General features: G+C 29.6%; 1 protein-coding gene across 1 annotated transcript; it reads right to left on the bottom strand.

Annotated features, from left to right (window-relative positions):
- Positions 1–8431: 8431 nt before the first annotated feature.
- Positions 8432–12345, bottom strand: GA2OX6 (gibberellin 2-oxidase 6). The gene is made up of 3 exons (XM_020372881.3): positions 11811–12345; positions 9182–9578; positions 8432–8971 (listed from the first exon to the last, which is right to left on the bottom strand). Exons 1-3 carry the CDS (start codon positions 12194–12196, stop codon positions 8699–8701), a joined length of 1056 nt encoding a protein of 351 aa, XP_020228470.1. The 5' UTR covers positions 12197–12345; the 3' UTR covers positions 8432–8698.
- Between the last annotated feature and the right edge of the window lie 309 nt (positions 12346–12654).

The following is a 12654-nucleotide window of genomic DNA, read 5'->3' as shown; positions in this document are numbered from 1 at the left end:
AGTAAGAAAGGTTTTTATTCTTTTTGTTTTTATTTTATTTCATTATTCTACAATTGGTGTCTATTTGTGTGATTCGTGGCTATTGAAATTCAACTTTGCGACCAATAGTGATCAAAAAAGACAATGACCCTAAAATCATCTTACAAACTCGAGTCACCATCCCCACTAAAGCTGAAATGTTGGTAAAATGTGAATTTTTTTTTAGTAAATCATATGACTAATCAAATCTTATTGTAGTCACGAGTTGACAACGATGATTTGCACGATAACTATGGTGTCTACCGAGTCTTGAAACATGAAGAAGGAATTGTTAGAAAATATTTGATAAAAAAGAATGAAAGAGAATAATATTATATAGTATAGAAATTATTATTCTAAGAGTAAATTTTTAATCAACTTTTGATACAATCTAATAATTGATTATTTTTCAAAGTTTATACAACGTATTCAAACTCTTGCACTCCAAGTCAAATATGTTGGATTCTCACAAACAATGTCTAAAATAATAGAATGTATGAAGGAAAATTTAAAATAAATAGATAAGCATATATCTCTTAAAATTTATTCTTTTTATCTAAATATATATAAAGACGATAGTCTAATTTTTTGTACACGGTTTTAGATAACTTTATCCTTACATTTTTAAATAATAAAAAAAATATTAAAAATTAATTATTATTATAAATACAAAACTTGAATTTAAGACTTTAAAATTTAAAAATTAAGTACAATATCAATTAATCTAATAAATATTAATAATTTTTAAACATTTTTATTAAATAAATTATAAAAACATAAAATATCTTGACATCATTAATATAATATAAAAGAAATTAATCTGATAACAAATAATAATAAAAAATTTAATATCAACGATGACAAAAATATTTATAATCTAACAAATATCAATTAATGTAACAAATATTAATAATTTTCAAATATTTTTATTAAATAAATTATAAAGACATAAAATGTCTTGATATCACTAATATAATATAAAAGAAATTAATCTGTTAACAAATAATAATAAAAAAATTAATATCAACGATGACAAAAATATTTAATATATTAACAATAACATTAAAATAATTAACACTTGTGTGATTATTCACGTGATTTATATATCTTCATTATTTCCTTAATATATGTTCATTGTTTCCTTAACATGGAGCATTCTTAAGTATAATGTTTGTCTTAATCTTGATGTTGCTCTTATATGCACAAAATCTTTCACATTAGATAGTGATGTCTTCGGGCTGAGACGCAAGTACAACACCATAGGAGTGAAGGCTGAACAATGATATATCCAATCTTGTTTTCAAATTAATAAGCTAAGCAACAGTTCTAAAGTGGCGGGTTTTAAGAGTTAAGGAGCATTTTTATTGTGTTTATTATTAAACGAGAATGACGTGTGGATGCCACCGTAAGAATTATTCTTATATATAACCATTAAAAATAATTGAGATGGACATTTAATGAGACTTAGGACCAAACAATAGTTAAATTTTTCTTATATATAAATATACAAAATGTATATATATTGCATAAAAAAAAAACAGATACATAACTTCATCAAAAATAATATGTTTTAAATAATTACAGACAAATATCTATAAAAAAAAATATACACAATATATATGATTTTATTTCTCATAATTCCTTCTTCATTTTCTTTTTCTTTCAATTTCTTTCTGCCTTTCTCATTATACCTCTTGTCGCATCTCAAATTTATTTTTCTTCCTATTTATGTTACCATTCAAGATGGATCCATCTCCCAAAAAATATACAACTATCATTTCCAATAATTTTCTAAGGCCTTTCTAATTTTTTTGCTAAATATTTATTAAAAAAATTATATAAGGGAATATTATTTCATTGCTTGAAACAGATAATGTATTTATTTTTATTATTCTCAAGTTAAAAATTAATATTTGTTTTAACTAATATGTCGTGATTAAAAATTCATTTAACATGAATTTATAAATATATCACATCTTGTAACATTGTGTGTTTTAGGTGTTTTAATTTAATTATATATGTGATATATGATTAAAATGTTGTTTTGTTGTTATTGGTGTTTTAGAGTTCTGGAGGTTTAGGGATCCTAAGAGCTAAGTTTTCTCTTAGGTAATTGAATTAAAGTTAAGTTTGTTTAGTTAAAGGAAGTGTATATAATATTTTTTAAGATGTGAATCTCATAAGTTCAAATTTTAAGAAAAACTAGAGAGAAGTTAGAGAAAAGTTACTTGGAGTTTGAAAAACTCTCCTTCATTCTTCTACTTCTGAATTTTTCCTTTAACCTTCCATTTATGTTGATTCAACTGCTTGACTTAGAGATTTTAGCTCCCAGAGTAGGATTCTCAAAGTCAAAATCATGTGGGAGTCTTCTTCTCTCCCTCTTCTCTTTTGGATCTACTAAAGGTAAGGGAAGTTATGAATTGGATGTTCTTTGATGAATAAGTGTTGCTTTGCTGCCTGAATTCACAACTTGCACATTGATTGGGTAAAAATATTGGATTTTAGATGCTTTTGAAAAGTGATCTTGAATGATATTTTGATTGACTTGGGTAATTCTTACATTTTGATGGTTGCATGTGTTATTTTGAGTAGCGCTAGTATTGTTAATGATGCACATATGTTAAAGTATATGTTGCATGTTTGTATCCTTCTAAATTTCATGTGATTGAGACAAAATGAGTTTTTGCCAAACCCGTCATCAAGTCAGGCAAACCTTCATGGAGTCGGATGTGGTTCAAATCAGGGGCTTTCAATGTTGATCACATTAAGCATATGATTGGTGACGTCGGGTATGAGGAGAGAGAATTGTCTTTGACTTGATCATGTTGGGCAGGGATTGAATGACATCGAGCATGAGGAGAGAGAATCGTCTTTACCTGAATTAGTGTTAAGGGTGACGTCAAACATGAATCAGATAAGGGTTCTTTGTATGATTAAGGTTAAGCATGGAGCTTTTCCATGTTAGGCATAGGTACTCAAAGACTCTTTACCTTATCCGCGTTGAACGCAAGCAGATTGACATTGAGACTCATAAAGCCCTTGTATTTGTTAATTTCAAGTTTCTTTCTTCATTTCATGCTTCTTTGTTGATTTCTTGCATCGTTCTTAGATTTATCGATTCTTTCTTGATTTATTACTTTCTTTCTTGATTTCTTGTTTCTTTCTTGATTTCGTACTCTTTTTTTCTTGATTTCTTACTTCATTTCTTCATTTTATTGCTTGTTTTCTTGATTTCCTGCTTCTTTCTTGATTTTTTGTTTACTTTCTTGATTTCTTGCTTACTTTCTTAATTTCTTGTTGTATTTGTTGATATGTTGTTTATTTCTTGATTTCTTGTTTAGTTTTTGTTTTTTTTACTCTTTTCTCAATTTTTGGCTTTTTCCTTGATTTCTTGTTTCTTTCTTAACTTCTTGCTTATTTTCTTGATTTTTGGCTTTTTCTCTCTCTCTTTATTTCTAGTTGTATTTCTTGATTTCTTACTTCCTTTCTTGATGTCTTGTTGTATTTCTTGATTTATTGTTGCATTTCTTGATATTGTGCTTCTTACTTTGATTTATGCTTCTTTCATAATTTCTTATATATATATTTTTTTTCTTCTTTCTTGATTTCTTACTCTTTTTTTATTTATTGCTTACTCTTTTCATTTGTTACTTTTTTCTTGATTTCATGCTTCTTTCTTGATTTCTTGCTTCCATTCTCTATTTCTTGTTTTTTCTTGGTTTCTTACTTCTTTCTTAATTTCTTGTTTTTTTTTTCTTTCTAATTTCTTGCCTATTTCTTGATTTCTTGCTTACTTTATTAATTTCTTCCTTCTTTCCAGATTACTTCCTTATGTTCTTGATTTCTTATTTATTTCTTTATTTTTTGTTGTATTTCTTGATTTCTTGCTTACTTTCTTAATAACGTTTGAACGCATTAAGAATGGTATAAGGCATGAGTTGTATGATAAAAGATGATGTTTTAAGTTGATAAATAGTTGAAGAATGATGATTCAATTATATGATGAATGTTGTGTGATGATAATTCATTACGCTTTAAGTTGATATGATGTGTAGTGAGAGATTTATGTTGTCAAGATGTAAGCTAATAGATAACTTAAGTTGCCAAGTTGTATGATACTATAGTTGACTAAATTGTTAAGTTCTTAGACATGTGGTGAAGATACATGTCTTAGTTGAGATACATAAAAATTAGAGGAGAGTTATGTTATTTTATGTTGTACCCTCTAGGACTTATGTGGAACAATATGGAGGTTCAGTTGATCCATATTATAATTGAAGTGACCAACCGAGTAATGTACAAGGTCAAAGGCTTAGTTCCTAACTGAGTACTAGAAGGACGTAGTATTTGGAGAGGGTAGTGAGTAGGAGAATCCAGTAAGAGGCTTAACGATATAAATTAATGTTTTGGTATCATACCCAAACTATTTTACCCTGACAAAAATACTAGACTTCCAATTTTAAATGACGAAACCTAAGAAATCAATTTAAGTTGTATACTTGAAACGCTAAGAGGCTTAACATTATCTATACTTAAACTAATTGTAATAGGTTATTAGATGTTATGATTTGGAAGGGTTTAGCCGCTTAAACTGCTTACCTTTGTTATAGAAAATCTTTGTAATTGTTATGCATAATGGTGCATTTGTGTTTTAAAGATGTTCACGGTGATATTGTTGTTTTTGTTGTAAGTTGTTGTGATGTTGGTATCATGATGTTGTTACCAAGTTAAAAGTTGTTATATTGAGTTGTATTAAATATTGATTGAGTTGTTTATGTTGTATTGTAAGTTGTTTGTTGTGAATACTATGTTGAGTTTTTTCACAAGTTTATCCTATGTTCATATATATTGGTATAAAATTTTTAAAAACGTAATAAAAACTTAAAGATATATGTAAAAATAGTTAAAATATTATATAATATTTGGTATATAAAAATATAAGGCTTAATTACATTTTTGATCCCTCAAGTATTGTAATTCTGTAATTTTATGTTTTAATTGGGTAATTTTAGTCCCTAAAAGATTGCAATTGTGCGATTTTGGTCCTTCAATCTTTAATTGAACAATTTTAGTCCCTCAAATATCATAATTGTGCAATTTTAGTCACTCCCATTAAAAATTTAATAATTTTAATATATATATATATATATATATATATTTATTATTAATAAATAAATAAAATTTATATATTATTATTTTTATAATATTATTGATAAATTAATATTAATAATATTATTACTATATTTATAGATAAACTAATAATTTGATAAATATAATTTATTATATATTAATATACCTTTACAAAAATATAAGTATATTAATTAGAAATATACATATCTTTTGTTATATATTTATATTTTTGTAAAATTATATTAATATATACTAAGTCATATTTATCAAATTATTAGTTTATCTATAAATATACTAAAAATATTATTGATATTAATTTATCAATAATATTAAAATACTAATAATATATATATATATATTATTTATTTATTAATAATAAATATATATCATTTGATATATTAACAAAAATTATAATATATGTTAACTTGAATAGACAAATAATTGTATAATTTTAAAATATTGTATATATATATATATATATTAAAATTATTAAATTTTTAATGGGAGTGACTAAAATTGCACAATTATGATATTTGGGGGACTAAAATTGTTTAATTAAAGATTGAAGGACCAAAATCGCACAATTGTTAACTTGAATAGACAAATAATTGTATAATTTTATAGTAACACATACTCTATAGTGACACAATACTTGTCATTAAAAATTACTTCTATCCATATTATAGATATAATATATGTTGATATACTATTAAAAAATGTAAATATAAGTTATAATGACACATAATACATATTGTTGAATCCTATTTAAAATTAATATTAAAATTATGAGAAAATATATATCAAATATATATATATATATATATATATATATATATATATATAAAGGTTATAATAATAACGTTGTAACTTTTACTAAGTATTATACCGCTCAATAACTTTATATTAAATGTGAATTTTGTAAATCCAACTATTAAATTGAAAGTTTATATCATTTTACATGTTTATATCAAATTTTGTTAAAATCGAATAACAACTTGAGGGTAATCAAAATGTTCATATTTTAGTATATTTTTAAATGTATATATTACGTCAATTTTGTTTTATAAGAATGAAATATCAAATTATTTTAAATTAATATAAAATTTTGTATATATAATTTAAGAGTAATTTTTTTTTAATCTAATGGTTAAATTTACAACATTTACATTTAATATAAAGTTATTAATTAAGCGGTATAATATACTTAGTAAAAATTATACCAATATTATTATAACTCTCTTTATATATATATATATATATATAATTTACAGTAACATATCATTATATGTAATATCATTTTTTATAGTGATGATATGATTTATTATATAAATATTATATACCTAATATTTTATTTACACCAAGATATTTTTTATCAGATAAAGGCGGGTACTAAAAATAAATTCAATCTCTTAATAATATCTTTTTGTGTACATGTTTAAGCACCAAACTATTATTTGAATCTTGTTAGTCCACGTCTCTAAATTATCGAGAGTAATTAGGACATGACACAAGTGGTATTTAAAAGAATTCGTGCTTCCTTGCTAACCAATCGATATGTTTTTGAATATTTGTTTTTGAGGGGTATATTTTAAAGAAGAAGCTTATATCCCCTTGTATTTATCGATATATATTTTTACATAAACATATTATTTTTTTAATCACCCAAAAAAAAACTTTTTATTAATAGAAAATGTGTATTTTATAAATTATTATTTTTTAATTGTAATTATACATGGTAGAAGGGTTGGGTGAAAGTACATGTTGATAGGAAACAAGAATTTGGTCCAAGGGAGAGAGTATAGGAAGACGTAAAGACGAACTAAAAGCAGCTGAAAAAGAAGATATGTAATCCGAAAGAAATAATAATAATAACCAACCCCCAGACAGAAATGACCTTATACTTGAGCAAAAACATTTGGCTGCGGTCCAGATTTCTCATTTCTCACCTCATGTGACCACAAGAATGGTGCAGTGCACAACTTTATTAAGGGAAATGAAGAGAGTCCCACTTCCCAGACAGATGAAATATCAACGAATCGGACCCCCCTGCCAATAAACCATGTTCAAGTCAATGTCGATACAGGATTTAATGTAAACGGTACAACTGGTCTTGGTGGGTGCAGTTGTCCCTCATCATAACATAAATGTCACACTGTCCTCTCTACTTGTCATATACTATACTCTATAGCTCAACCTTTCCCACTCCCATGCTGCTTCAGACTCTCATAATTTTCACCCCAAACAGATTCCCTCATTCTTCAATCCATGTCTCCATGCACCTCCTACATTAATGCACCCGACACTAATTCAACTGGTCTCTTGCCCAACCTTCAAATTTTCCAGGAATTCCATGCTTTCATATCTCAATTTCAAAATTAAACATAGTAAACGTCTACTACTTTTTATTTTTAACTCGGGTTATTTAATTCACTCGCATTTTCTAATAGATATTTTTTCATTCACACAGTCAATAGTATTAACAAAAGTTCATATAATAGTTAAGCATTACCCTACTTTAATTAAAGTACCAATTCATGTGATTAAAGTGAGAATAACTATACAATCTTCTCACAATTTTTTTCATAGTCTCCTCTCAGTTTTCCTAACGAGATGAAACTTGTAGCATAGTTGTGTATCAACCATATAGTAGGTGAAAACTTCAACTAGTTGTGAGATTCCAAGTGGCATTTAATTGTGAAGAGAGAAAATTCACAAGTTTCATCCCAACTACGTGGAAAAGTGGCTTTGATTGGTCAAGCTAGCGCTAGATTTATGTGTGTCGTAGACAGAACAGATATGGGTTCTACTCTGCGTCAAAATTAAGTTGACCTCCAAATTCGAGTAGCTGGCTTTCTGTGTACGGTCAGTGTCAACAAAGAACGTAACATATATCAGTCTCCGATTGCTTCAGTGATTAACTTTTATAATTTTAAATGAAAAATTAAACATACTAGCATGCTATACCTATTCAATAGAAAAGATTCCAACTTTTAATTTCCACACAAATCAAGATATCAAACCTCAATTTATCGCTGATCTTTTAATGAGCATTAATGTTTAAACTTTTCAAATGGTGCTAAAACATACTCTTACCTTAACTCGTTTAGACATCGTCAAACTATGGTGGTAATGGGTAATAAATACAAATAGAAGCTAGTACTTTTAGTCTTTTAGATCCGGTGGCTCTGTACCATGATGGGCATGGGGTAATAATTTTGCTTGAAAGTTGAAAAACAGAAGATTAAATAAATAATAAATGATGGTGGTGCTGAATTCATAGGGGTTATGTCAAAATCCTCTTGTATTGAACTTGAAAGACTATATTACAACAGTGGCAACTAGGTGGAACATTTTTCCTCCAATGTAAATCACTCACGGTGACCTTTTAAGACTCTATCGACAACTATAGAGGCTATAAAACAAGAGAAAACAAATGAAAAGAAAAAGAAAAAAAAGGGGCTATTATATTAAACTCGAACTCCTGCTCTACAGTGACTAACATTAGGTGGTGGGAGAATATGAACATTGAACAGAGGAAGTGTTCCAAGGGTCAAGGAGAAGAAGCAGGTTCGAGATGGGTATCTTGTTTCTTGAAGAGATCAAGGCGAGAGTCTCCCAATCTGAGAGAGTATGCAGCTTGCTTGTATTGGGCCCATGTGAAGGGCTTATACAGACTAGGATTGTGGGCTGTCACCATCTTTGGCAGTGGAGTGATCCACCAATTCAGCGGTGGTGCTGCAAAGTACATCATTGACATTCTAGCCTTGGCTGTGTTGGTCAATACTCTGTGTCTCACGCTCCCAAACCTTCCATTTGTCATAACCTTGGAAAAGTATACAAACACATAAATCAATATGTTTGATGTTCCAAAATTGATATCATAGTGAGTGTGTTATGGAATTAATTGAGTAGAGATTAATTATTATGGCCAAGCCCAAGGCATGTTCAAAGATAGAAATAAAATGTGAAAATGACATGATATTGAATTGAAAGAAAAGAAAAATCGTGGTTGTGAGTGTGATTAGAAACCAACCTGAAGGGCGTCACCAACCATAACGAAGAATTGATTGGGGTCAGGGGGGACAGGAATCCACAAGCCATCGTGGGTGGAAATCTGAAGGCCACCGACGTCGTTGGATCGCATGATGGTTAAGATCTGAGGGTCAGAATGCTCCCCAAAGCCAATGTTGTTGTTATTATTATTATTATTAGTATTTTGGCTCTGCTCAGGTTTGGACGTGTCCCAATTGTGGTTGCCCTTTAGGCTCACGGGAGGGTATTGATTGATCCTGAGGAGTGAGTCACTATGGACGTCTTTGATTAGCTTGCTCAGTGAGGACTTGTCTTGGACCCACAAACCCTCAGCCACCAGATCAAGAATCTCACATGTTAGTTCTTTAGCTGCTTCTATATAATCATTCACGGCGCAACTGCAATTCAACACAACATACACATGGAGGGTCATACTCATATCACATATCATATAACATCAATTTTCTTTTTTAAAATTAGCAAAAAGAAAAATATATATCCTTTCTGTATTCTTGATTTGATTGTGCGAGTTGTTGATTTCTATGTGTGACTATATATGTTAGCCCAATATTTGGTCCATCTTCTAGTGAAAATGAAGATATGGTCATTGGCCTAGTACGGGCATGCTGGGAAAAGTAGGCTAGGTGGCTCCACAGTCCACAATATGAAGAAAGCCCAATGCTAGTCATAGCAAAAATAACACCAAGGTGTTGTTAATTACATTAATTTTGTACTGTCCTATCTGAATATTACTGTGGTAAGCCAAGGTTATAACCACATGTTGGATTTGTAGCCTTTTCAGGTCACACACAATTCTGCCTAAAAGATAAGAAATTTGAAGCCTCAGTTATGCGTGCGTCATTTTCTTACGGAAGATAGGTTTTAACATTGAAGTACTTGCCACCTACACACTCTGGCCAAGTAGATCCCATTGCTAAATGAAAGTAATGAGTGTGTTTTGATTTATGAGTTAAAAGAATGAAAATTTTATAAAATCAATTTAACTCAATAATTTGAGTGCCACGTAATGATTTATGGTAAATCCAATACATAACATGATTGTCGTGCAATTACGTTGGTTCTATGTGTTGGGCTTGGGCCCACTACTCATAGAAAGTATGCTCCATCAAACCAAAACAGTTCTATCTGCTGCCAATTCGCCATGCATTTTAATGAAGAGAAAAAATGACAGATACACACACCCATTTCTGACCAGAGGAGACGAAAAAGAAAACGTAAAAAGATCTGATATGCTAAAACGAGAAACGGATGAAAATATTAATCAGGTATACGAATATAATTATTATCTTAAAAAAAAAACTTTAAATTCTATGCAGATTGCACTCTGCTCTACTTTGCCCCCAAAACAAAATCTAAATTTTATACAAGGAATCATAGATGGGCGATAATACGATTTAAAATCACTTTTAGATCATTACTTATTAGTCGAGAATCCCAACTATTTACTTAATTAATTAATTGATATAAAATTGTAAGTAAATGATTTTACAAAAAAAATTATTTGGTCATGATGTACGTATACCGCTTTCCAAACAAATGAAATTAAATAATTTTAATGTTAAAGATGCTGCTTGATGAATATTATAAAAAACAAATTAAACTACACAAAGTTAATATAAAACACGACTATTCTTATATACTATATATCTACAATGTATTTTAAAAGTTAAAACCAGAGAATTGAACTAAACATCAATCAGGCCGGGTTTGTACCCCCAAGAAAATAATTAATTAGGTTTGTTTGGCATAGCCATTTTTAGTGCACGTGTTGCTTATACCTTTTCAACTCAAATATTCATATTTAATGGATAGAAAATTCATAAAATAAGGCAGCATAATTGTTGTTATTTAAACACAGAAAGTGGTAGACGGAGCCTATTAAACTATATATATCAGTAAAAGAAACCAAGATGGACTTGTTCCCAGATCGATAAAAAATGGTCCCCGACTAATGCAAATATGTAGAAATCTTTACCAAATACCAAGTAGCCAAATGAACCACAAGAAAACAGCATAGATTAAAAAATGGTAAGGCGATATTGTTAAACTATTAAATATTGAACAATTGGTAGCATGCATAAAAAAATTCCAATTTAAAGGCAAGATGCCCCTATGAAGACTCATAATATTGTACAAATTTCCTAAATAACCCATTATTTTATTTTCCCAGCATTCATTTTGGAAAATCTTGTCATTATAAATTGTCCTTTTTATATTATCCCAAAGTGATCACAAAACAGAAATACAGCTACGAATATATATATCACCAAAAATGGGAAATGAAAGTTATGTCAATCTCGTCAGAGTTGCAGACTCAAGCACCCACCAGCCTGCTTGGCTCTTAAGAAACACAAACAGATAAGGGCTTGTTCCCTACCCTACACCCCCCGGACCCCCCCTCCCCCTTCGCCTCTCTCACTCTCACTCTCACACATGCCAATAAACAGTAATTATTATTATACATATTCCAACAGTAAAATTTAATTAAACGGCGTTATATAATATAATCCTGTTACAAACTCACAATTAACGTTACTATTTTCACCACGTAATAATATGTAACGCAAAACATATGGAACAATCGGTGAGGAAAATAGTGAATAGAATACCTGAACTTGGTAGGGTCGTTTGCAATGGTTTTGGATTTCTCGGATATGGAAAGAGGATTGGTATGAAGGAGGAGATACTCAAGGTGACCCATGTCGCCATTGGGGCCAATGTTTCTGCAGCCATAGCCAAAAGGGTTGGCAGGGCCAGCTTGACGCTTCTCCGAGGAGCTTTTCGAGAAAAACTCTGTTCCCTCCTCTTCCAATCTTGAAATAACCTCCTTTGCCACACTGTGGTTCACCACCTTGAAGAAACCATATTCCTCACATGCTTTCACCACTTCTTCCGACAACTTTGACCTTTCCATAGAAAGGTCAATCGTCGGAATCCCCATAGCCTTTGTTTTCTTGCTTCTTACCATCATGGAAGTTGGACTAGGCGCAACCATTGTGATATCAAGCAACTAATTTTTTTTTCTTCTTTTTTTTGGATCGATGTAAGGAAATGAATGGGAATGGCTTATGGAACTAAAATGGAGAGGGGTATAGATTTTTGGTTGTAGAAAGGTGGTATCATATATCATGTATATATACTTGGCATGTAAGGGATAGGATGGGGAGAGAATGAGGAGAAGAAAAAAGGGTTGTGATTATTAAATTTTAATTTTTTATTAAAATATTATGTGCAGGACCGAGATGGGGTATGGTGATTAAGGAACAGTTTAATATACATAACAATAATAAATTGATATATTATATGTTTTGTTTATTTAAGGAGGCGTGGACTTTGTAGACAAGACAGTCCAAGATGGGTGAAAAAAGCAAAAGAAAGAAGGAATTCAAATCTTCATGTGCATGAATTGATAGAAGAAATTCGTCAAGTCTGAAATCCTCCTATCCTATAGCC

Source organism: Cajanus cajan, chromosome 7, assembly GCF_000230855.2.
Source record: "Cajanus cajan strain Asha chromosome 7, NIPB_CcT2T_4, whole genome shotgun sequence".
Taxonomy (NCBI): Eukaryota; Viridiplantae; Streptophyta; class Magnoliopsida; order Fabales; family Fabaceae; genus Cajanus; species Cajanus cajan.
Note: the sequence above shows the minus strand (reverse complement) of the source record. Positions and strands in the feature narration are given on the sequence as shown.

Excerpts from the sequence above, each read along its gene's own strand:
- GA2OX6 (XM_020372881.3), bottom strand. The coding sequence starts at position 12,196 with ATGGTTGCGCCTAGTCCAACTTCCATGATGGTAAGAAGCAAGAAAACA. Across the intron at positions 9,579-11,810 it reads AACGACCCTACCAAGTTCAG|TTGCGCCGTGAATGATTATA; the intron begins GTATTCTATTCA and ends GTTGAATTGCAG. Across the intron at positions 8,972-9,181 it reads TGGTTGGTGACGCCCTTCAG|GTTATGACAAATGGAAGGTT; the intron begins GTTGGTTTCTAA and ends TACTTTTCCAAG.